This window comes from Eumetopias jubatus, unplaced genomic scaffold, assembly GCF_037043125.1.
Source record: "Eumetopias jubatus isolate StellerSeaLion01/CBP00866 unplaced genomic scaffold, mEumJub1_p1.0 scaffold_1, whole genome shotgun sequence".
In the NCBI taxonomy this organism is placed as follows: Eukaryota; Metazoa; Chordata; class Mammalia; order Carnivora; family Otariidae; genus Eumetopias; species Eumetopias jubatus.
This window is the reverse complement of record NW_028274807.1, coordinates 201247208-201271906: the sequence shown is the minus strand read 5'-3', so window position 1 is coordinate 201271906 and position 24699 is coordinate 201247208. Positions and strand designations below refer to the sequence as shown.

The 24699-nt window shown below is 51.6% G+C and overlaps 1 protein-coding gene across 1 annotated transcript; it reads right to left on the bottom strand.

Moving 5' to 3' along the window:
* Positions 1–9105: 9105 nt before the first annotated feature.
* Positions 9106–21947, bottom strand: CSPG5 (chondroitin sulfate proteoglycan 5). Its single transcript, XM_088022204.1, has 5 exons — positions 21851–21947; positions 20081–21194; positions 16879–17067; positions 14941–15016; positions 9106–9269 (listed from the first exon to the last, which is right to left on the bottom strand). The coding sequence occupies exons 1-5, from the start codon at positions 21945–21947 to the stop codon at positions 9108–9110; spliced, it is 1638 nt and encodes a 545-aa protein (XP_087878330.1). The 3' UTR covers positions 9106–9107.
* Positions 21948–24699: the final 2752 nt, after the last annotated feature.

The window sequence follows — 24699 nt, the reverse complement described above, 5'->3', positions numbered from 1 at the left end:
TATCATTGATCTCAGTACTGATCTTTATTATTTTCTTCATTCTGCTTGCTTTGGGTTCTTTTTTTTTTCTAGTTTATTAATATGGAAGCTTAAATCATTGATTTCAAATATTTTTTTAAGATTTATTTTTAAGTAATCTCTACACCCAACATGGAGCTTGAACTCACAACCCCCAGATCAAGAGTCATCTTCACCAAATGAGCCAGCTGGTGCCCCTGAAATCATTTTTAATAAGAGCATTTAATGTTACAAATCTCCCTCTAAGTACTGCTTTAGCTGTGTTCCCCAGATTTTGATCTGCTCTGTTTTCATTTTCATTCAGTTATTTTATTTCTCTTATGATTTAGTTTTTGAACAGTGGGTCAAAATGTGTGGTTTAATTTTCAAATGCTTGGAGGTGGGGGTGAGATTTATTTTATGGTCTGGAATACCATCTTAAAAGCTTTTTTTTTAAAGATTTTTTTTAATTTTTATTTATTTGACAGAGAGAGACACAGCGAGACAGGGAACACAAGCAGGGGGACTGGAAGAGGGAGAAGCAGGCTTCCCGCCGAGCAGGGAGCCTGATGCGGGGCTCGATCCCAGTACCCTGGGATCATGACCTGAGCCAAAGGCAGACGCTTAACGACTGAGCCCCCCCAAAGTTTTTTTTTCTTTAAGTAATCTCTACACCCAACATGAGTCTTGAACTTACAACCCAGAGATCAAGAGTTGTATGCTCTACCAACTGAGCCAGCCAGTCACCCCTATAGCCCAGAATATCATCTATCTCGACTAAGGTTCTATGCACACTTGAAAATATTGTATATTCTGCTGTTGTAGGGAGGAGTATTATAGACAGGTCAAGTAGATCAAGTTGGTAGAGAGCGTTATTCAAATCTTTCGTATCTTCAATGATTTTAGTTTCCATATACTGAGGGAGGAGTGCTGAAAACTCCAACTATAAGTGGAGTTTAGCTATTTCTTCTTTGATTTCAATCAGGTTTTGTTTTATACATTTTGAAGTCGTTATTAGGTTTATACAATTAGAATTGTCATGTATTCTTTTTTTTTAAGATTTTTTTTATTTATTCATGAGAGACAGACAGAGAGAGAGAAGCAGAGGGAGAAGCAGGCTCCCCGCTGAGCAGGGAGCCCAATGCGGGACTCGATCCCAGGACCCTGGGATCATGACCTGAGCCGAAGGCAGACGCTTAACCATCTGAGCCACCCAGGCGCCCTGTCATGTATTCTTGATAAAGTATCGTTGTCATTATGTAAGGCTCCTCTTTATCCCTGTAAAATTCCTTGTTCTGAAGTTTATTTTCTATGTTATTAATATACTTGAAGGGACTCTTCATTTCTGGCTTTGTGGTGATCTTTTTGCTGTTTATTTCTAGCATTTTCATGACTCCTTTTTTTGTAGTATTCATGTTTCTGCTCAAATTCTCCATCTGTTTATACATATTGTTCATCTTTTCCACCAGATCCTTTAACAGATTAGTCTCCCGTAGTTCCATTAACTGGGTCATCTCTGGGTCTGGTTGTTTTGAACCCTTTATCATTTGATAGTGGTTTGTTTTTCTTTTCTTTTCTTTTTGTTTCTGGGTGTGAAATAAATGCCAGATATTGTGTGTAAAAGAATGGTAGAGATTTGGGCGCCTGGGTGGCTCAGATGGTTAAGCCTCTGCCTTCGGCTCTGGTCATGATCCCAGGGTCCTGGGATTGAGTCCCACATCAGGATCCCTGCTCAGCAGAGAACCTGCTTCTCTCCCTCCCTCTGCACCTCCCCCTGCTCATGCTCTCTCTCTTTCTGTATCTCTCTGTTTCAAATGCATAAATTAAAAAATCTTAAAAAAAAAAAAAAAAGAATGGTAGAGATTTAGCTAAATAGTACTGATGCCCAAAGATGGGCATGTCTCTTTTTCTGTTGGGTTCTCAGTAGAGGGATTGAGGCAGTCAAGTTAGTAGTAGAGCTGAGTTTGAGTTTTGCTGTTGCTATAACTTCCCCAATGGCAAGCTGCTGCTACCTTTTGATTCATGGGAGGCCTGGGATGCTAGAATGTTTTGCTCAGTGTTTCTGCATTCCACTTTCAGCAGGCCCTGTGTGCCTGAACCTCAGAGAAGGAGGGTCTCTTCATGCTTTCCCATTTCACCAGCAGCAAATTGCTGTTGCTTGTTAATCAGAGCGAGACCTGTGATGGGGGCAGTTTTTCTCATTTTTCCCAGTTCAGCTTCACTCTTAGATAAGCCCTTGCACTCCTGAGTCCCTTCCCTTTCTTGCCCTTCCCTTCCTTGCACACCAAACTCTGATTTGTATCTGAGGGTAGGCTGGGGTGGGAGCAAGTTTTTAGATCCCACGCCCCACGGTGGCAGCAGAGCGCAGGGTCTGCCCACCCCCCAGGGACATTGTGTTTGCTGTTACCCTTCCCTCATACATTTGCAGAAGGATTCCTGTTCTTCCCTGGACAGGTATTGGAAATGAGGCTTATGGTGGGGAGAAGGGCTTTCTGCCCCACCGGCCCAGGCAAGTGGCTTTGCTTTTACCCTCTCTCAGAGGCAGTTCATTTTTCCTCGTTGTGGGAACAGCAAGGTTTCCAGAAGTTTAAGGCTTTTGCTTTGAGTGATAGGGGAGTCTGGGAAGTGGGTGTTGTTTTGTTCACTGAGGTGCTCTCGGGTCTCATGCTTCCCACCCCGTTTCTCTTGTGAGCACCCAGTGGAGGCCTGTGGAAAAGAGCGTGTGAATGGCCGTAGACAACCCGTGTCTGGAGCTTTCAGAGATTCTGAACTGTCAGGCTAGCTAAATTTTGCCTTTATGAATTCGTTAACATATGGCTGTCTCCTTTCCCATTTTTATACTGGCGACCTCTTCCTCCTGGGCTCTGCCATGGACAAAATTCTTCTGTGCTGTCTCTCTTTGAAGGGGCTTGTCACCCTTTGGAATTCAATTTACCTCGTTGCCTTGTGACCTCAGCCCCTGGATGAGCCCAAGAAATTGTGATTGTGCAGGTTATCTGACTTTTTCTTGCTATTAAGATGTAAGGAGTGTCTTCATGTGACTTGGAGTACCCTAGGTGGAAGCAACTCTTTAGGAATGATTTTGTAACTGGAAAGGAAGATTGATAGGTTTGACTACATAAAACTTAAGGTTTTTAAAATTTTTTTAAAGATTTTATTTATTTATTTGACAGAGAGAGACACAGCGAGAGAGGGAACACAAGCAGGGGGAGTGGGAGAGGGAGAAGCAGGCTTCCCTCCGAGCAGGGAGCCCGACATGGGGCTCGATCCCAGGACCCTGGGATCATGACCTGAGCCGAAGGCAGACGCTTAATGACTGAACCACCCAAGCGCCCCTTTAAAACTTAAGTTTAATGTTAATTTAACGTTAGGAGTATGAAATTGCAAGCCACAGAGTGGGAAAAGATATTTGCGACACATATGACCAGTAAAACAGCTCATAAATGTGATAGAAGATAGTCTAATAGAAAAACGGGGTAAAGGCTTAAGCAGATGCTTCACTAAAGCAGGAATGTAGATGACTAATAAACATATGGGGAGGGATGCAATCCACTGACAACTAGAGAACGCAAATTAAAAATCACAATTACATACCATTATATGCCTAAAGAATGGCTAGAACTGAAAATGTGAGAATCTCTCTCTCTCTCTCTTTTTTTTTTTAGATTTTATTTGAAGTCATCTCTACACCCAACATGGGGCTCTAACTCACAACGCTGAGATCAAGAGTCGCATGCTCCACCAACTGAGCCAGCCGGGTGCTCCAAAAATGTGAGAATATCAAGTGCTGATGAGGATGCGCACCAAAGGCAGCTCTCATCCGCTGTTGGTGGGAGCTGTTAATCGATGGAACTACTTCTGACATTATCTTGTAAAGGTCAAGATAGGCCGAATTCCATCCTAGCAATTCTGCTCCCAGATACATACCTCAGCACGGCACGCAGTGTACACGCGGGGGCTGACACATTCTTCTTTTTGGCTTGGATAAACCCCGGGCCAGGGTACTGCTTAGGCTTGACTGGCCATCAGATCCCTCAGGGTAACCTGGCTTATCTTCGCTCCCATATACTTGGTGTAGTCTCACGGTTACACACTCAGGAGAAAATATTAGTTTCATATTCACTTCAGTAGAGACCCGCACTCCCCCAAAGCCTCTCAAATACCTGTAGTGAGCCCCAGGGCTGAGGGAAGAGCCTCTGCTGCATTCTCAGCGATGGCAGTGTTCACACACCTCATTGCTTGCTTGACCAATAAAGTTGCCTTTATGTCCCTTTCCCTTGGGTTTGGGGGGTGGGTTTGTACAGCCCCCTTGCACTTCTCAGGATACATTCACATACCTTGTGTGAACATCATGACACCGGGAAGTTAGCTCCAACAGGCTGGGCTTTTGGTCCATTTTGTTCTCCGCTATATCCCTGGTGCCCAGGTAGTCCTGTGAAGAGGTAAGGATTTTGCAGATGAAGAACCTGACGTTCAGAGAGCTCATCTGACTCCTCAATGGAGAGGCCTTCTAGCTCTGAGTCCAGTGTTAGTCCTGCTTCTCAGAGCCCAGGCTAACCTTCCATTTCTATAAATTATATGAGGAAGGTCAAGGGACTGTGTCTGTGGTGTGATGTCACACAGAGGGAAGGACACTGAAACAGAAGTTTAGAGTCTGGGTTCTAATATTGTCACTGATGCTTTCCAGTCTTAAGACCCCAACGCCAGGCTCCAGTGAGGGTGACAGAAGAGCACGGATATGAAATGTATTGTAAATAGTAAGGTGCCTTTATGGGTTGCACTGCGTCTCACCAGAAAGACATATTGAAGTCCTAACTCCCACTACCTGTAAGTATGGTCTCCTTTGGAAATAGGGTCTTTGCAGCTGTCATCAAGTTGAGAGGAGGTCCTACTGGATTAGGGTGGGCCTTCAACCCAATGACCAGGGCTCCTTATAAGAAGGCCTGGTAAAGACACGGAGACACAGACACATTCAAAGGGAAGAAGGCCCCGTGAAGACAGAGGCAGAAACTGTGTGATGTAAGCATAAGCCGGAGAACGCTGGGGATTACCGGCAGCCCCCAGAAGCTGGGGAGAGGTGAGGAAGGATTCTTCCCTGGAGCAGCGAGAGGGAGCACGGCCCTACTGACACCTTGATTTGAGAACGCTGGCTTTCAGAACATTCCTGTTGTTCGAGCCATTTAGCTTGTGCTCACTCGTTGTGGCAGCCCCAGGACACGAGCATGGGCGTGGCGTATGTGTCAAGGAAATGCCTTGTGGAGACTGATGGCCCAGCACCGCATGTGCACTTCTCCTAAGTGAAGGGATCCATCGGTGCCGGAAGGCCCCCAGACGAATGAACTTTCTTCCATGATGCCTACGTTTCCCACATTTTTCGGTTTGTCCTTTCTTTAGAGAGGAGGACACAGAACAGGCTATGGAGTGGGGTGGAAAAAGCAGACAGGAGGGATCTGGGGACCATCACCTGACAGTGCCAGGGTGCTTTAGAGGGACATCTCAAGCACTGGATAATCCCTGAGGGGGCAGAGCTGAGGTCCCCAGGGAGGATGCTGGCTAGGCTCATGGAGCACAGTCACTGAGAGGCACAAACACCCGAGGAAAGAGAACCAGCACAAGACAGACTCCGAGATATGCGATTCCAACACGGCGGCCTCTTCAGAGGGTCAAAGACTCTTGGCAACATCCGGTAACTAATCATCAGGCCTGCTTTGTCTCCTGTTCCTCTTCCGATCTGGGTTTTCCTATTCCTCCTGCATGTGCGGTGAACAGGGGATAGAGCCAAGGGCAGTGACCTGCATCCCATAATACTCTTGTGGGAAAAACAAAACACGATACTAACAAACCCTTATGTCTGGATGGGATTTAGAACTTACAAAGTACTTTCACGTACAATCCCTCTTGATTGGGCCTCCTTATGAAAGGAGCCAGAGGTGCCTAGCCATGAAAGACAGGTCTGTCCTCTGATTCAGAGAGTACAGGAAATCCTAAGTAAAACCATGCCAAACCCCCCAAAGTGGATAAGCATCAGGTTAGGAAACCATAATATACACAGGCCGTAACCCAACATCCTAATTTGCAGCCCTATCCAATAGCAAAGAGCAGACTGAGCTCATAGAACCAGCTGAATGCCATCTGGGCAGAAGTCCCAAGATGAAAACAGAGGACTTCTGTTGTTAGCAAATGGGAGACTAGGTAAATTTAGACCAACCCTTTCACTAAGAACACCAAAAGATGTACAAATATCTGAAAAGCATCAGAGAGCTAACAAAATACTGCAGAATTATCAGGCTGACATCCCAGAGAGGACAGGAACTCAGACAGGTGAGCCCAGCATTTTAGAGGACTTCCTCCCTAGAGGCACTTACCCATTTGGAAGGAGGGGGCTAGAACAATAATGAACTAATGAACGTCTGGGGGCATGGGGAGGGAGTTGGAGTACAGGGCCCACCAAAGGTGGAAAGCTGGTAAACCACTGCCTGTTTGGGGCTGTGCCCTTAGAGGTAAGGATGAGCCAAGGGCACACCAGCCCTTGCATGGTCTGATAGGTCTGCGGACTGGCTTCAGTGGCCTGGGACTCTCCGACCTTGATCTGGGATAATGGGACCCCAGAATTCTAGTGCCCCTGGGCATGTGACAGAAGCAAACAAAAACCCCTCTCTAAAGGAAGGAATCATCCTAGGCAAAATATTTCGATAAACTATTTTCTAAATACGATGTTCAGCACAAAATAAAAAATAATGAGGCACTTGCGAAGACAAATCAGGGAGAACTAGCAGAACTTATGCAATAGAAACACACACGGGAATTCCATTTATTGGAATTATCACAGATTGAACAAGGCAAAGTTCTAGAAAACTCTGCCAGTAGTAATTCTGGCCATTTGAACTCCTAATTTTCTCTCTAATCCATCCTCATTTGTTGCCTGCACTGCTATGATCCCCATCCTGTCTGCCTTCACCACTGTCTCCGGAGGTATCTTTTTAGAAAACACATCTGACCTTACCTCAGCTGCGTTTCATGGAATTCAAGGCCCTTCACAATCTGTCCTAAGTTGCCCTTTCCAGCCTCATCACCTAGGACCCCTCCCTCTCACAATTTCTGGTCGTATGGCAAGACTTTTCTACGAATATCCTCCACCTTGAATGTCCTCTCCTCCCACGTTATCCCGGAAAACGCCGCCTCATTCCTTCAAAGTCCAATTTAAAGCTCTCCCCTTGAAGCTTTTCTGAATTGGAAACTCCAACTCTCACAGTTTTGTATTATAAGGTTGACACAATGTATTATATTTATTTTTTTAAAGATTTATTTATTTTAGAGAGAGAGATTGGGAACAGGGGGCGGGAGGGGCAGAGGGAGAGGGAGAGAATCCCAAGCAGACCCCCTGCTGAGTGTGGAGCCTCACACGGGACTCAATCCCAGGACCCTGAGATTCAGACCCGAGCTGAAACCAAGAGTGGGACACTCAGCTGACTGAGCCAGTCAGGCGCCCCTATAGTTATTCGTTTATAATTCTGTTTCTCAGGTACACTGTTAATTTCCTGAGGTTAGGGTCTGTCTTACTCATCCAGAGTTCCTGGCATCTAGCATAATGCTTGGCTAAGTGCTCAATACATATTTATGAAAGAAGGGAAGGGCATTCTCTTTTTTTTCTTTCTTCCTTCCTTCCTTCTTTCTCTTTCTCTTTTTCTTTTTCTTTCTTTCTTTCTTTCTTTCTTTCTTTCTTTCTTTCTTTCTTTCTTTCTTTCTTTTCTTTCTTTCCATTCTTTCTTTCTTTTCTTTCTTTCTTTTTCTTTCTTCTTTCTTTCTTTCTTTCTTTCTTTCTTTCTTTCTTTCTTTCTTTCTTTCTTTTTCTTTCTTTCTTTCTTTTCTCTCTCTCTCTCTCTCTTCCTTCCTTCCTTCCATCCTTCCTTCCTTTTCCTTTTCTTTTTAGTAAGCTCTATATCCCAAGTGGGGCTTGAACTCATGACCCTGATATCAAGAGTCACATGTGCTACTGACTGGGCCAGCCAGGCACCACTAGGAAAGGGTATTCTTTAAAAAAAAAAAAAAAAAAAGATTTTATTTATTTATTTGACACAGAGAGAGAGAAAGCATAAGTAGGCAGAGCGGCAGGCAGAGGGAGAGGGAGAAGCAGGCTTCCCGCTGAGCAGGGAGCCCGATGTAGGGCTCGATCCCAGGACCCTGGGATCATGACCTGAGCCGAAGGCAGACGCTTAACGACTGAGCCACCCAGGTCATATGGAAAGGGTATTCTTAATAAATAAGGTGCTACAGACTCATGGACTGAATTCTATCACCCCAAAAGTCATATGTTGAAGCCCTAACCCCTAGTGTGACTGTATCTGGAGATAGGACCTTAAGGAGGTCATTAAGGTTAAATGGCTCCTAATCCAATAGGACTGGTGTCCTTAAGGGAAGAGGAAGAGATACCAGAGACCTCTCTCTTACCACATGTGCACAGAAGAAAGGCAAACAGCAAGAAGGTGGCTGTGTGCAAGCCAGGCAGAGAGGCCCCGCCAGAAACCAGCTCTGCTGGTACCTTGATCTTGGACATCCAGCCTCCAAAACTGTTAGAAAATAAATTTCTATTGTTGAAGCCACCCAGTCTGTGGTGTTTTGTTATGGCAACCGAAGCTAATACATAGAGCACTTCTGGGATTTCAAACACGTATCAGTATACATCTTTAGGGAAGGTAAGAATTCAACACAGACTGACAGGAATGGTAGGGAGTGGACACAGCGACATCTGTAAAATGGCTTTTTAAAAAGTTTTATTTCAAGATCTTTGTTTTTTACTCTTATTTCAAAAAAAGGTGGGTCAAAGTACAAAAAAAAAAGTCAGTTGAGTAACAGCAGAGGTTTAGAAATCACAGCAGCGAAGCAATGTACAGACCAGCACAGACAAAACAACCCAATGTGTGCGATTCTGTTCAGGTTCTTTGCTTATTTTGTGTTTTCTCCCTCCTGTACAGAATACATCAAAGCATGCCATGAGACCAGGAAAAGAAAAGAGTTTAACGAATGGTTACAAGAAATGGACTCTGTACAAGAGGAGGTCACATTCCTTCCCCCGCCCCCCGCCCCCCCGCTCCCTCTCTTCTTGCTCTGCTTTAGGTGAGGTTATTCTGAAGACAGTTCACCTCCAAGTCAGCCTGGTCACCTCTGCCACCCTCGAGCTTGGGTGACATGGAGTTCTGGATGTTAAATGACTCCTCCTCTTTCAGGCAGGACTTGAGAGCTTCCTGGATTTTGTGGGGAGCACTGGCATCATCCTGGAAGAGGGAGAAGGGTGAGGGAGGGGTGGGAAGGAGACAGTGGGTAGAGGGGTCAAATAACCACCCCAGGCTTTTGAAAGAAGAAAGAAAGAAACTCTTAAGAGCCGAATGAACCAAAGGGACTCTTTGCAGCCGCTTTCTAGGAATGTCATCCTAAAAACCACTGGCCAGATGGAGATGGACACCTCCAGCAGGTAGCTGGATTACAAATGCCTTTAATGTAGGCCAGGGCAAGGCTTTCCCTCCGGCAGAGACAGGGGGAGAAACGGTCCCTTTAACACGTGGTCTGGCCCCTCGAGAGTCTCACCAACATGAGCTCGGCCTGCCGGGCTGCCTTCCAGGGCCTTTCCCCCTGTTGAGTTCTGCTCTCCCAGAACCGTACTGATCAGGGAACGCATCTTGCGACGAGAGGCCAGAGGTGTGTGTACCCCTTACCCGCAGGAGTTTATCTACCAGAAGATGCTAATTTACAAAGGTGTTTCCTCAATCCAAGCCCGGATGAGTCCCGCTCACTCAATGGCCTGCCGTACTTGGCGTCGGACGATACTGGATAGTCGCGCTGCTGGCTCACCACCCGTTCCTGACGCGCTCCGAGCCCTCCTGCGCCCCCCAGATGTGTATGTTGCCTGCAGCCCTAGCACCAGCTGCGGACCCCGACCTGAGTTTGCTTGCTACAGGTTGTCAGGAAACCCACTCCGGTCCACAGTCCCCCAGCTCCGCATTCTGCTCATTCAGAGAGCTCTTAGGGCAACGGCTGCCTTCCCACGGCTCTCTTCCATCAGGGCCACCTGGGCATTATGGGCACACCTCATTATATTGTGCTTCGCAGACACTGCTTTTTTTTTTTTTTAAACAAATTGAAGGTTTGTGGTAACCCTGGGTTGAGCAAGTCTATCGGCCTCGTTTTCCAACACCGTTTGCTCATTTCGTGTCTCTGTGTCACATTTTGGTGATTCTCACAACATTTCAAACATTTTCATTACTATTATGTTTGTTATGTGATCTGTGGTCAGTCATTACGACTCACTGAAAACTCAGATGATGGTTAGCATTCTTTAGCAAGAACGTCGTTTTAAATGAAGATATGTACACTGTTTTGTTGTACACTCACTAGACAACAGTATAGTGTAAACCTAACCTCTATCTGCACTGGGAAACCATACCTTTCCTTTGATTCACTTTATCTTGATGTCTATTTATTGTGGTGGTCTGGAATGGAACCCACACTATCTCGGAGATCTGCCTGCATACCCGTGTGAGTGTGATCTGGTGGGCCTCAGTTCTTTCTTAGGCGCTCCAAACAGCTATTGTAAGTGCTTGGAGCTCGGCTGATCAAAGACACGAGTGGCAAGAAGGGTACAGAATGTTGGTATCTGACCAGCTAGCTCGGACCTTTCTTACTTTAACACTTCTGAAATCGAAGGGAATCATCCTGCTTCCGGAGCAGGGCCTTCTCCGTACAACTGTGGGGAGTTCTCGCCCATGCTGATGGCTACCGAGTCTGACCCATTACAGCACTAGGTCGGGGTAGTGACTGGTTGGGAAAGAAAGCAGGGAATGGCTCCAGGCTTACACAGGACACTCCAGGTGTTCAAAGTGACTGTGCATATAGAAATCAGTGTCACCTCCCCCTGCCCCCAGCCTCACTTGGCACTTTTCCAGAAGACCAGCTTGAACGGAGCAGTACAGAAGAGCTTCAAAGACCTCAGGAATGATTTCCAGACCCCAGGGGAACACATGCTCCCCATTCCCAACGCCACAAGAGCCAGAAGAAATGAACTTCATACAGTTTTGAGACAGACTTCAGGCACTTGATATTTTCTATCGCTGCTGGAAGAGGTTTAGAAAAAACTCCAATGACGTAAATTTAGATGTAGTGAAATGGAAAGATCTCCCTGACATACTAAGTATGTGTACGCACTCATGCACACACCGGCTGTATGGAGAGGGAAGTGGGATGAGGAAGAACTGCACTTTTCATGCCGTGTACTTCTGTGTTGTTTGGGGAGAGACACTGGGCACGGGAGCTTGAGAGCTGGGCCTGTAAAGGTCCCGGGAAGAAGAGACGTTGGGTCACAGCAAACCTGGAATAGGGACAGGGCGGCCTGTCCTTGCCAAGTCTCTTACAAAGGTGGGCCTCACTTTCACGCTGCTCAATACCACCTCCCCCCTCTAGCTCCCCCCCACCCCACCGATATCACACAGTCTTTGGGGGCAAATAGGCAGCATGTGAGGAAGAGTAGATTTAGGGGTGCTTACAGACCTGGGCATCAACGCTGTGATGCCATGAGGGTGGGGGCCCAAATTAAGCCTGGCTCATGGGATTTAGACAGATGAGAAAACAGACTTTTGGGCCAATAGGTGGGATAAGTACATTCTAAAAATAAGAACACAGGTATCCAAACAACGCTATTTGACAAGCTAAGTACTTCCAACAAATAGGATAGGTGAGGGAGTGTCTGAACCAAGATAGAGCCATCCTAACCCAAGCGTGTCCTCCAGAACGGGATCCTATTAAGCCTAGGGGTTGCTGAACCCTCAGCAGAAGGCCCATCTGCCTTTGATTTGCCGGAAGTCCCTCATGGCAAGGGAGCTGGCCCTCCATCTGGCCTAAGTCCTGGGAACTGCTCTGTGTCCCCCTTCCGGGCCCTTCCCCCCAGCCAAATGGGCAACCTCCAGCCCAGTGTGGTGTGGGTTCAGGCCTGGAGCCCCACTTGTCCAGACACAAACCTCCGTCAGAAGGGGGCATGAAAGAAAGAGCCTAGGAAGGACGATTTAAATGGGGGCGAGGTGCAGAGAAGCACTAAGGGACACCATGGAGATGTCCTAGTAAGGAATTAACTGAAATCCTGGAAGGTCCGTCGAATCTTAGGAAGACCAAGTCATATCCACGACATTCCGCGGGCAGCACAGCAGTGAGAAGCAACAGGGCAGCTCTCAGCGTTTGCCCGTAGATTTTAGGTGACTTGAGTCACGCTGTGCTTCCCACACACTAGCCAGTCCTCCTGGAAAACTTGCCAGCCTCCACAGCATGGGCACCTCTGCCCATGTTCTCCTGCTACCCTGTTCTCCTCAGAACAGGCCTTCCCTTTCCTCCCGATGCTCCTTTCAGGGACTGGCTGCCTCGCTGCATACACGCTCACCTGGCCACTGGCTCACCAGCTGCAGAGCCAGGCAAGGAGCAGCTCCAGGCCACTGCAGGAGGGGAAGGAAGCGCCTCTGGCGCAGGCACCAGCCTCGCTCCGTCCCCTGACACAAGCCCAAAGCAGCACCTTTTTTTGGTTTGAAATCTTTTCAGAGTGTGGCTCAGAGAGATGACTGGAAATGGCTAGGAAAATGACCCACTCATCCTCCTTTACTTACGTAAAAGAAATAACCCCTCTATTAAGATCAGTAGAACTCTCCAAAATTTTCGGAGCCATCAATACCACCAAGGACACTGGAGGGTAAGGGGAAGGGGCCGGCAGAGATACTTGAGCAGGCTCGACTTGGGTGCCCCTCGCCCCCTCTCCCAGCTCACCTGGAGATTTCCTGGCTTCCAACCTGCTTGTAAGCACTCGATGCGGTGCCTGAAGCAACCGATAGGGCTTCACTTCAAAACAAAGTGGCAACTGTCTGAACTGTCAATGCCCACAAGATCTCGAATGTGACCAAGTCTGACTTTTGGTCTCTGGCCCCAGGAGGGCCCAGAGACCACCAGAGCCTCATCTTGCCACCTCACTGAAGGATGTCCTGAGCGCTACCCAGACAACCTCACGGCCCTTCTCAGGCAGAGTCCGTCATGGCTGACCAGTCCCTGCTCTGCTCCGGTTTTAAGGCTTGTCCTATTCTGCACTCAAGGTCAGTGGGAGCGTTCATGGACAAATGCCATGCTTTCTACAAAGTCGGGTCAGCCAAGAAGAGCTGGAAACCTCTGTATTGGCTCATGCCCCCAAGACCTCCAAGAGGAGCTATTTCCTTCCCTCCCTTTTTGGGACGAGGAAAGGTGTCTGTCTACAGCTGGGACGCCAGAAAATGTATGCATCAGAAACTTTTCTAAGGACCCTTGCGCTCTGGACAACGAACACCCTGCCTGCAGGAACCACCATACAGGTCTGACGGGCTGCCCCACGCAAACAATGGAACCAGAAGGCCCTGCGGTCGGCCATCATTCGCCAGCATTCGGCAAATGGCGACTACACGCATACTACCACGAGGGGCCAGACAAGGTAGGGATGGAGTGTATGGAGACAAGGAAGGCTCTTCCTGCCCTCAGGGTGCCTCTCTCGAGGGTTGATTAATGTGTTTACCAATCTTAACGTTTATAAGACATCTGGTGTCCTAGGTTATTAGATTCATCTTGAACGTATTAATATCTTGGTGCATACCAAGTAAAATCATATCTGTTTCTCTACCCTTTGTATCAAAGACTTTAAAAAATCATCCTAAACTAACCTCTTTCATTTCTTCTTTAAAGTTAACCCCTTTGCTCCTCCTCCACCAGGCCAAGTTCTTCCCTGGGGTTTGGTGAACAAGGTCACATTTACTATTATTCTTTTTCCCCTTCTGGGGCTACACTGTCCCCATCTATCAAAGGAAAACAATGGTCTCGATCTGTGCTGTCCCACACTGAAGCACAAGCCGCTCCCCCTGAGCTCCACAGCCGCAGGTAGCTTGTGGCTGCTGGAGTGGACCGTGCGACACAGAGCATCTCCATGTCACAGAAGGCGCCACAGGGTGGCGCCGGCCCGCACGGTTGAGGCCTCCATGTGCCTCTGTGCCCTGCTGTTTCAAAGAACTTCTTCAAAATTTGCTCTCAATCTTCACCGTGCCCATCTGGAGGGTCTGAGTTTAGCTCCCTCATCTGTGTATGGATGCATTTACCTTGCGGTATGGGGCTTGCGTCCCGTGCCAAATTCCTGGGCTTGGATGTGACGTGATCCGGAGCTTGGATGGTTTTTGCTTTATTTATGAAATTTTCTCTGACGTACCCAGTACTTTACTGGTTGGTCTGGTCCAGAAAACACACTAGAAGGCCAGCATCTTTAGAAACTGGTCTATTGGGAACTTCTATTGAGTTTCAACTGATATTTATCCTCCCAAGAACAGAATTTACCCCTAGACTTATTATTCCACCAGTGTTTTGTGCCCTCCTTAGCTCTAACCAGTGTAAATTGCCTGCCGGTTTTTAGGGTCCTCAGACAGTGGAAAGGACACTGTTTTTCCAGCCATCCCAAAGAGCAACCACCATTCACTTCAGTGACCACCAGGACAGCCCCTCAGGATGGAAGCAGAGTCTTTCTTCTTGATACAGAAAGTAGAAAGACACAGAGAAAGACAAATCAGACTTCTAAACTCTAGATGAAGCTAAAAATCACAAGTCATCCTGGAAAAAAATCTGCGGTACTACCTGTAACTGTTTGTCAAGGAAGTGACGCACCATTCTGCCCCTAGTCCCACGTCACCACCCCAACTGGTCTCCCTAGGCTGACCTCCAGAGCTGGGAGGAGCTGCTCCAAGCTCTGAAATAGCCCAAAGACAAGGGCAGCGGCCAGGCCGGGGTGTGCCTATGGATAAGGGGAGGCCTGGAGAAGACGAGTCACCTGACAGATCAGTTATCTCAGAGAGCCAAGGTGCGGCACGCAGAGTGGGGGAAGGAGGTACAGGGACTGTCGCAAAGTTTCCTTACGTTTGGGTGAGAGCCTTCAGCAATGGTGGAGAGGGAGAAGTTATCGTTGTGGAGCTCAGACGGGGTCCGGAATTTGCTGGTTGGGACAGAAGAGAGCAGGGAAAATGTGAGTGCAACGATCATGGCAAAGCCTGACCAAAGCTACAAGGGTCAAACTCTTATTTCATCAAATGCCACGGACCATAATAAGATGTGCCACTGTTTGATGCACCGCAGAGAAAAAAACTTTTGCCATTTAAACCGGGATCCAATACTTCCTTATCACCTAGAGTTTTTATTATATACTGGAAGTAGCTCATTGAGACTTTAGATAAACCCCTGACTACGCTATGAACAGCTCTGGCCAGGATCGTGCATGCCAGGCAATTACAACTACAGCATGACTGCCATCTGGCCAACAGTGATTATAAGATGCCAGCGATTATGAGACACAATCCAATTTCAGAGATGTTAATATGTGGGGGGGAAAGTGTGTATCTTAGAGTCAGTAAACCATGGCAGTATCCGTCGGGCATCGAGGACGTGTAGTGTTACCAGAGCGGTACCCGGGCTTGGGAAAGCAAGCAAGCATGCACTGGGACATGAGGGTGACAGCCTCAGAGCTGAAGGGCCATGGGGGCCAGGCTCTGTGCAGAACACGTAGCCTGCTGACGGAGGAAGGCCTAGAACAAGGCCCTGTCTCTGGCCACCGCTCTTGCTTCTCCAGTCCCCGGCGGGGGTTCCTTCTCTCCCCGGTCCTCCTCCGCAGCTACCGTGATAGGTGGTCGCACCCTGGCCCTCTCCTCCCCCTGCCACCGAGGGTCCCGGCTGCTGACCACATGCACAGATACGGCCCCGCTTCAGTGCGCAGGCACAATGGAGAGGCCCTCTCGGCGCTGGGGCGGTTATCTGAAAGGCTCCAGGCGGCCGTCAGCATCTGCCCAGGGCAGGCGTGTACCCAGCAAAGGAGCAACAGAGGGCGTTTTGTCCTTTTTCCCAGGACCCAGGGAAAGTCCTTTGGTCGCATTCTCTGGAGGGAGTCTCAGGGGGCGGGGGGCGGATTAAGAGGGCAACAGGTCGAAAGGGAGGGAGGGACAGTTCTGCATAAATTGTCTCTTGGGCCCCAAGGAAACTGAACAGCAACCTCCTGCCTTTGTGAGTCCCTGTGACACCTCAGAACATTCCTTACTTTGCTCAGGGGTAGAGTGACTCTCTCACAGTGTGTAAGACCACATCCAAGTGTTCAAGGCATGGACTTAAAGGGAAACGCGTGTGGATCCTCGCACGCACACAGCAGTCACTCCTCCGCTAAGACAGAAGCTGAAATGAGACTCTATTCCCATCTGGCCTTGAAAATCCACAGCCGAGGAAGTTGAGCCCAGGCCCCTCCATCCCCAAAACTCTACTTAGGAGAGGTAAAAAGGACCTTCCCTAAATTCCTCACACTTCTGTCTGGACCAAGGGTTGACAAGCTTGGAACGGCAATGTGCTGCCAAACCCCTTCTATTCAGCATCAGGGAGAAGGAGCCGGTACTGAGAGACAGCAGACCTGAGGAAGCTGGAGTTACTTCTCATGAGCTGTGAGTGAAATCCTCACCCTGGCCATGGGCGTCCAGGACCCCAGAAGCAGGTGCAGTCCGGTGCTGGAGGACTGAGCACAGTAACTTACACGGGGGACCACACCCAGGAGGGCACTGGGTGCTTTTTCCTTAAGCGCCATCAGTCCCGGGGTGGGGGGTGCTGGGGATGGGGCCAGACAGCTGCTGTGTGCCCCAGGGGCTTGGTCTCTGCCACAGTGCGGGCACATCCGGTGCAGGAATGGATAGATTTGGCTGAGTCTTTGGGACGGACAACACAACTAGGGATGCAGAGCAGGTTCCAGGAACCCTCGCGACCATAGCGCCGGATCAGATGGAGGGGTGCGGCCATGGGGGGTGGGGCTGGCTGACCCAGACTCACTTGGTCCTACGCAGCTTGGTGTTCTCTGTCTTGAGCAGGTAGAGCTTCTTGGCGAAGAACACCGTCATCATGAACAGCAGGAGCAGGACGAAGGCGGCGGAGCCGACGGCCACGCACATCACCTGGAAGTCGGTGATGATGGACTCGCAGCGCGTCCCCTTGTGCCAGATGTAGTCCTGCGTGTTACACCTGGGGCAGCGACAGAGGGAGACTGAGGTGACGGGCAGGCAGTCCCGGCCACAGCAAGGGCCTGGTCCCTAAGCCGCCTACTCACCTCAGCAGCCTGCTCCTGTGAGTGTCTAGAGGAACCGGGAGGCGCCCAGTCTGTGCGCACCCCACCGCGGAGATTCTGCAGACCCACCCTACGCAGCGGGCAGGACGGCGCTGGGGTCCGGGAGATAAATGAGACAACCAGGGCGCCAAGAGATGGCGTGAACTGGTCACTCACGGGACTGTTCAGGGCCCACGGAGGGCGGGAACCCTGGTTTTCTACCTCGCGGCCTCAAGGAGGACAATCACAGGATTCTCTCCGCTCCCCCTGCCCTTGGCTCTGGGTGAAAAACAAGATCATAGGGCCTTGGGCCACAAAAGGAGTCAGCCCACTCTACCCGGGAAAACCTATTCTGCTGCTCTGCAGTCCCGTCTAGTCCACAGGGCTACCCGGACACCGAAATAGAAGGAAGTGACAGACAAGGAGAGCACAAAGATGGATGTATATTCTCCTCCTATCTCTGCAGCCCCCCAAGTTCTGCCCCTAAAGCTTCTTGTCCTATTACCATAACGGTGATGAAAGCACAGTGAGAATCAACCCTCTGGGTGGGTTTTTAGTCCTTTTGTTGAGTGACTTTCTCTTGCCCTTGGGGACATTCCCAGGCTCCAACCCTTCATGACATTGCTGTTTCCATGGGAACCAGGCTGCTTCAAAGAGGAAAGATGTGGAAGGATACAGAGGCAGGCAAAGGAGGGAGGACATGAACCTCAGGGTGAGTGACAGACAAGAGAAAGGAGTCCAGAAAAGGGGAAATCATGCCTCGGAGAACTGGCTACTCCACACCCGGAACAGCGTGGGGAGCCATGACTAACAGGAAAGTCTTTCTTTTCCAAGGGACCCTCTGCAGTCCTGGGAGGCTATCTGTTTGAGGACGGTGGGGAAGGAAGATCCCACTAGCCCACGGTTCTAGACAAGTTCTGCCATAGCTTTGCTCATTTCCCTGCAGTGGGTCAGGGTGACAGAGACAAAGGCATGCTGCAGTCTGCAACTGAGGGCTCGGCAGTCTCCTGTGAGCGGAATGCAGAACAGTTTCTGAGCCACAGCCGAGCCTGGGCGTGCACAGCTGGGGGAGGGATCTCTGGAAGGGAGGCCCGAGGGTGACCCTGGAAAGGAAGGTGAGCAAGGGGAACCGGTGGGGGGACTTGCGGAAAAGCCCTCTGAGGCGGGACCCACTGGGCGATCCCCGGTCAGCACAGCCATGCAGCTTACTGAGGACAAGGCTGCTTTTCCACTCAGGAGTCCTGAGAGCTCCAGGAGCTTCTGGGAACATTTCTAGCTCTCCAGAGGCAGCAAGGGCTCTCCATTTCAGGTGGTGATGGCAAGACTGCTTGGAAGGTGAAAAGTCAGGCCTCCAATAGAATGAAAGATAATGATTTCGCACAGACATTTCAGAGCTCCCAGGCTAAATCCCACTAACCATCCCTATAGTCCCACTCACCAAAGCTTGAGGAGCAAAATCACAGGGTTTCCACATGTTTCTGGTAGCCCTTAACCAACTGGCAAGGTCTTGTTGCCATAATGTCTTGGTGACAATTTCTCCTTTTAGCAGTGACTGGACAACTCCAATCAGAACTGTGTGGACGCATCCTATATGACTGACCCTAATCATTTCATGATCATTCATAGGAAAGAAGGAAATGGAAGTCAAACTTTAATGCCGAAAGCACAATGTTCACACTTTCTTATATTATTCTTCTATCGGAACATCAAGACCTACAGAATTTGAATTCTTCACATACCTCCAAAAAGACCAAGAAAAACAAACATCAGGAACGACACTTACAGAGACACCCATATTACAGAAATGTTCCTCCTAGGACCAACGGAAACAAGTCCCAGAGGAATCTGGGGGTTCTACCCCACTTCTAGGGTCTGTAAATGATGGAGACAAGCAAACTACCCAGATCATCCCTGACTTGGGATTCTTCCAGAATAAGCCAGTGAGCTCTCCAGCAGGTTAACTACCTTGCCATGAGGGCAGGTATATGATGTATTCCTGATGAGGCATGGGATGGTGGCTGCAGACAACGTCCTTAGAGACACTAAACTCTCTGGGTCTTTAAAACATTCTGCGCTGGGTAATCCCAAGGAGGACAAAAATCAAGGTAGAAGGGGAAAAGCCACTATCCAGGGGCGCCTGGGTGGCTCAGTCATTAAGCATCTGCCTTCGGCTCAGGTCATGTTCCCAGGGTCCTGGGATCGAGTCCTACATCGGGCTCCCTGCTCAGCGGGGAGTCTGCTTCTCCCTCTTCCACTCCCCCTGCTTGTGTTCCCTCTCTCGCTGTGTCCCTCTCTGTCAAGTAAATAAAATCTTAAAAAAAAAAAGCCACTAGCCAAAGTTAAGGAACCCCACCACCTCTACTATGCCAGGAAAGATACTCTGCTTGACTTGACCTACTTGAGTGGCTGCTCTCAGGGTCTGCCCCCAACGAGAAGGTCCTCACTGCGACTCTACCTGCCCTGCAGGTAGATGGGGTCTTCCTCCTGCCACATATGTGTCTCAGAGGCCTTCTTTCCTCCAGAGTAGGTTTATAAGCCTATTCTTTGTGCTAGTGTAGCCAGAACCCTCCAACAAGACCCCTCAAGCCAGTAAAGGCCGCTTTCCAAAACCCTTAGAGAAGTCCCTTCACTTTGCCTTTATAGTTTAGTGCTTCGGTAAAGGACACACACTTGGAGGAAATACAAAATCTTACTTCTGGGAAATCTGTCCTAGTGATGGGGTCACAGGAAGTACATTTAAGAAGTAATTGCCCATGGAAGATAGTGCGTGGACATCTCTTGACCTCGGAACCCCAGGATCCTCTTGGCTTGGGAACGCACAACCCCTTGGAAGCTGTGCCCGTCATGTCCCCCTCTTTGCTGAGTCTGCCTCACACACACACTCTTCAGTTCTTTTACAAGCCCCTGTGCACCTGCCTGCTACACCCTTACCTGCAGAAGGCCCCTATGTTCTCCACCAGGTAGCACTGGCCGCCATTGTGGCAGTAACTTGGGAAGAGGTCGCACACAGACCGGCAGGAGCCGTTATGCCGCACAAAGCCGCTGCGGCACTCGGTGCCATTCTCACTTGGGGCCAGGTCCCTGCCTGGCTCTCCCGGGCGGGGCCTGAGGGCGATGCTGCTGCCAGGGACCATCCCCAGAGTATGCTGTGGGGGGACACCATGCCACCGACTGGTGGGCTGGCCAGTCCCGGGCCCCAGACCAGGCTTTTCAGTGGGCACCAGAAGGTCACTTTCATCTTCCAGGTCTCCACCTCCCACTGCATCCTTGTCATCCTCCTCTTCCTCCTCCTCTTCATCCAAGTCATCATAGAAGGATGTGGTGGGGTAGAAGTCAGATTCATCAAAGGGGGTGAAGTCATCGTATAAGTCAAGCAGGCTCCAGGAAGGGGTCTCTCCCCCAGTATCGGGGTGGTGCTCTGAGGTCCCTGGCGACCCCGGGAAGCTCCCCAGGTCGGCGCCACGGCCCTCACCATCCAATCCTTCGAAGTAGTCGATGTCAATTATATCTGATGCTGGCTGGGGTTCCAGTGTGCCCTGAAAGGGGAACGTGGGCTCTGGCCCGTGCGGGTCATGTGTGCTGCCTCCCAGGTTCAGCCAAACCTCCAAGGGGCTCTCCTTGGGGAGTTCGGGGCCTGGGCTCAGCTTGTCGCCAGGAGTGGGGGAGGGTGGTCCGCTGGCCTCTGTAGCCTCGGGGGTGGCAGGGGGCATCGATGACTGTCCCAGGGCCTCCTCGGGAGCCGGGAGCGTGGCTGGAAGGGCCTGGGTGTCGCCGCTGCCGGCCTCTGCGGTCACTCCACCCAGGCCCGGGCTGTCGGCCTCCAGCCAGGCGGTGCCAGTCACCGCCGCGGACGCCTCCAGTGCCTCCTCCGGCCCGACCCCAGGCCCCACCACGGCCGGCTGGCCGCCAGGTGCAGTCCACGAGGTCTCATCCTCTCCAGCAGCTGGTGGGCCGGCCTTCTCCCGCGTGCCGTTGGCACGCGGCTTCCACGCCAGGACGCTCTTCACCTGCTCCTCGGCCTCGACGGCGCTGCCCGCCTCACGCGCTGTGGGCGGGAGGGAGGGGGCACGACATCAGGGCCCCGCCCCCCGCCGCGGCTCGCTCTCCCAGCCTCCCCGCCCACCCGAAGACTCCGGGACAGGGTTTCCCAAGGCCACACCCCCGTCCCGTTCCCCGCCAAGGCGGGGAACACAACCGGCCCGGCGTTTCCCGCTCAGGCCCCGCCCCTCAGGCGTCATGCCCCGCCCCCGACAGGATCCGCAGTGTAACGCGGCGGCCCACACCTTCGGCCCTAGGCAGAGGTTTGACCCTCAGGACTCCACCCCACCTCCAGAACCCGCCCTGAAGTCGCACCCTCAAGGCCCCGCCCCACCCCAGGCTCCGCCCTGAAGTCGCAGCCTCATGGCCCCATCACCTCCAGGTCCCGCCCCGAAGTCTCACCCTTAGGCCCCGCCCACTCAGGCCCCTCCCCCAGCCGGCACCCCTGTTCGCACACCCGGGTCGGGGCCGCCCCCCACTTCTCCGCATCCCCCAAGTACCCCACCTCTTCGCGCGCCCCTTCCCCCGCCCCGGTCGCGGGCAAGGCGCTGCCCCGCCCCCTTGCCACAGCTCGCGAACTCCGCCTGTACCCGAGGCCAGCGGGACCCTGGCCCAGGGTGAGGCGCGAGAGCCACTGGGGTCCCGGTCGCAGTCGGTACCTACCCGGCGCGGCCCCGGCGGCGAGGACCAGCGTGGCCCCCAGAAGCAGCAGCAGCGGCGGCGGCCCCCGGCCCGGGCCCCCGCCCCCGGCTCGGCCCATGGCGCGGCGCCCCGACCGCTGTCCGCGGTCTGCCCGGCTGGCTGCGCCCTCGGCTCGCCGGCCGCCGCGCCTCCCGCCCGCGCTGCGGCCGTCTCAGCCCACGATGGGCAGCGCGAGAAGCCGCATGCCGCCGCCGCCGTCCGCCGCTGTCCCCGGCGCGCCGCGCCTCCCCGCCTCCCGCGCCGCCGCTGCCGCGCTCAGCGCCGCCCCCACCCCGCCCGCCGCGCCCGCCCCGCCGCACGTAGCTCTGACGCCTGCCCTGCTCGGTCCGCCTGCCGGGGACAGACCGACCCCCGGCTCGGGACGCCGAGACAAACGGACGTGGAGTAGCGCGGGTGGGTGCGGAGCACAGCGCCGCGCGTGGCTTTAGCCGACAGGTGCACGGGCGGGAGACCTGCGGGGCGGGGCCCGCCCTCCCCGTGGAGGGCTGGCACGGGCCCCCCCACCTGCGAGGAACCCACCCGCCACGCGGCGAGCACGGAGGCGGGGGCCCAGACACCCGCAAGTTTGGGGCGGGGCTCGGAAGGGCCGCGGGGGGCGGAAGCCCGAGCTCGCGCTGTGGAAATGAGCCGAGTCCGGGGCGCACGGAGCCTCTCGGATTTCTGCGCCAATGCCGTGTTCGAGGCGGGGAAGGGTCTCGGGGAGGTCTGTGGGTGCCCACGGGGGCGGGGCGGGCGCTGGCAGCGCCAGGCAAGGGGGCGAAGCCGAGAGCTCAGGCTCTAATCGGATCAGACCTAATCCGTCCACAGCCAAAGCCCAGGCCTCGCACAGCCGGGCCCTCCGCAGCGCATCCCAGGGCAGGGGGCAAGACTTTCCTGAGACTGGGGCTACCCCGCCTTCCTTCTCGCCTCCTCGGGGGTAGCCTGGGCAGCGGCCTTTTATCCTGGCCCCTTCCTCCCAGGATACATCACTCCCCCCACCATGTGTCCCAGGCCACCAAAGCTCAACGTCCTGGGCAGACCCAAGCAGCCAAACTCGCAGCCTAGGGACGCGCGGGCTCCAGGACCGGCGTTAGAGTAGTCTGCGGGCTGCCAAAGCTCAGTGTTCAGCCAGGGACCCCTCACCCCCAGAGCCCTGCTTGGTGGGGAGTTGTGGCCTAGTCACTTAGCCTACCGCCCAAAGCAACCATCCACTTCCTGATGTGTTATTGACCCAAATAACATTCGGGGTCACCACCTTCGACGTGACACCCATGGTATTTGAGACACTCCCATTTCTGTCCCTAGCGAGCCACATAGGTAACCAAGTTGGAGAATCTATCCCTTCATGTCCTATTGTGTGTCTCTGGATGGGGTTCCCTTGGTTCAAAGTGTGTTCTTCTCACCATACTACCGCAGCAGCAACCTCTTAGGCAGGCTGGTGTTCCCTTCCTTCCAAGTCTGCCTGGCAAACGAGCCAGAAAGCTCAGTTCCTGTCACCTTTGCCTTCTGTGAAGCCTTCCCAGCCTGCTCCTGGAATCCTCGGTCTACAGTAATTCCCCACTGGACTACAGGGCACGATGAGCGCACAGGACCAGGCACTGGGAGGCTCGCGAAGGCGGCGAGAAGCAAACACACATGAATGGCAACCAGGTACTCCCACCCCAGAGCCGGGGGTCTGGAGATTCCTGCAAAGGGGCTGACTTCGTGAAGCTCTTTCCATGGCTTCACGCTGCCTCTGGGGGACAGTAAACAACAATTTGGACTACAGCCTGAGGGCCAGGCTGGGCTTTGCACTTGCTGGTTGACCACAGAGGCACTAACGCACCCTTCCAACCCCATCTCTGCTTCCCTTGTCTGTGGCTTATCTTCGTATTTTCTTTTTTGGCTTATGTACAAGTCTGTGTTCCTTTGCTTCTGGTGGTGATTGTGAGAGCAGAGGATCTTGGTGGACCTGCCTACCTCCTCCTTCCCCAGGCCGGTCTGTTTGGGGATGGGGCCTCACCAATGGGGCCTTGATGTCTGGGGCATGACTACCACCCTGTGTTTTTCACTAGAAAGGTCTGAATGGGACCCTTCTCCCAGTTCTTTGTTAAAACTCCAGCAACTCCAGTTTGTTTCTCATTTTAATGTTTTATTAAATATTTAAATATATTTTAAATTCAATTAAAAAAATTTTAAGTAGGATCCACACCCAAGGTGGAGTCTGAAGTCACCACCCTGAGATCGAGTCACATGCTCCACCCACTGAGCCAGCCAGGCTGGCTTCAATTCAATTTTTGAATTATAACAAGCATATGGTATAAAATAAAATATGAAATGTCGCCTTCCTCAATGACCTTCTTTCCTACCTTGGAGACAAATTCTTTTAACCACTTTCTTCATTTTGGGATTTTAAGCCAATGGTTGCCATTCACTTTCATTCTGATCCTCCCTAGACCTCAGAACTGAGCACGGCACGGCTGGTCTGGAGCCACCTCCACGAGATGAGTGGGAGAAACTCATCAGGCAATGGAGGGTGACAGGAAAAGAATGATTTGGCATCAGATCTGCGTGACCTTGGGAGTTAGTAACCCATTTCCTTTATGAGACAGTGGTAACCATAGTGTCCAGTGACTGCAGTACTTTTTCTGGGCCCAGGGGTTAGGGTGGGCCAAAGAAAAGATCGAAGATGTAGGAACTGCAGAGTGAAAGAAAGGGAAATTAACCTCTATCTAGAGTCTACACCCATGTCCCCACATTCAAGTCTTGTGCATTTGGGCATCAAGGATGCTTTTGTGGGGCAATGGCTTCCAAAAGGTTCCTATTGGGTTTGGCAACCTGCCTCCAGTACC

Coding starts and splice junctions, on each gene's coding strand:
- CSPG5 (XM_088022204.1), bottom strand. CDS start 21,947: ATGGGCCGAGCCGGGGGCGGGGGCCCGGGCCGGGGGCCGCCGCCGCTG. Junction 17,068..20,080: donor AACATAGGGGCCTTCTGCAG/GTAAGGGTGTAG, acceptor TCGCTGCCCCAG/GTGTAACACGCAGGACTACA. Junction 9,270..14,940: donor CTGAAGGCTCTCACCCAAAC/GTAAGGAAACTT, acceptor TCCCTCTTCCAG/GATGATGCCAGTGCTCCCCA.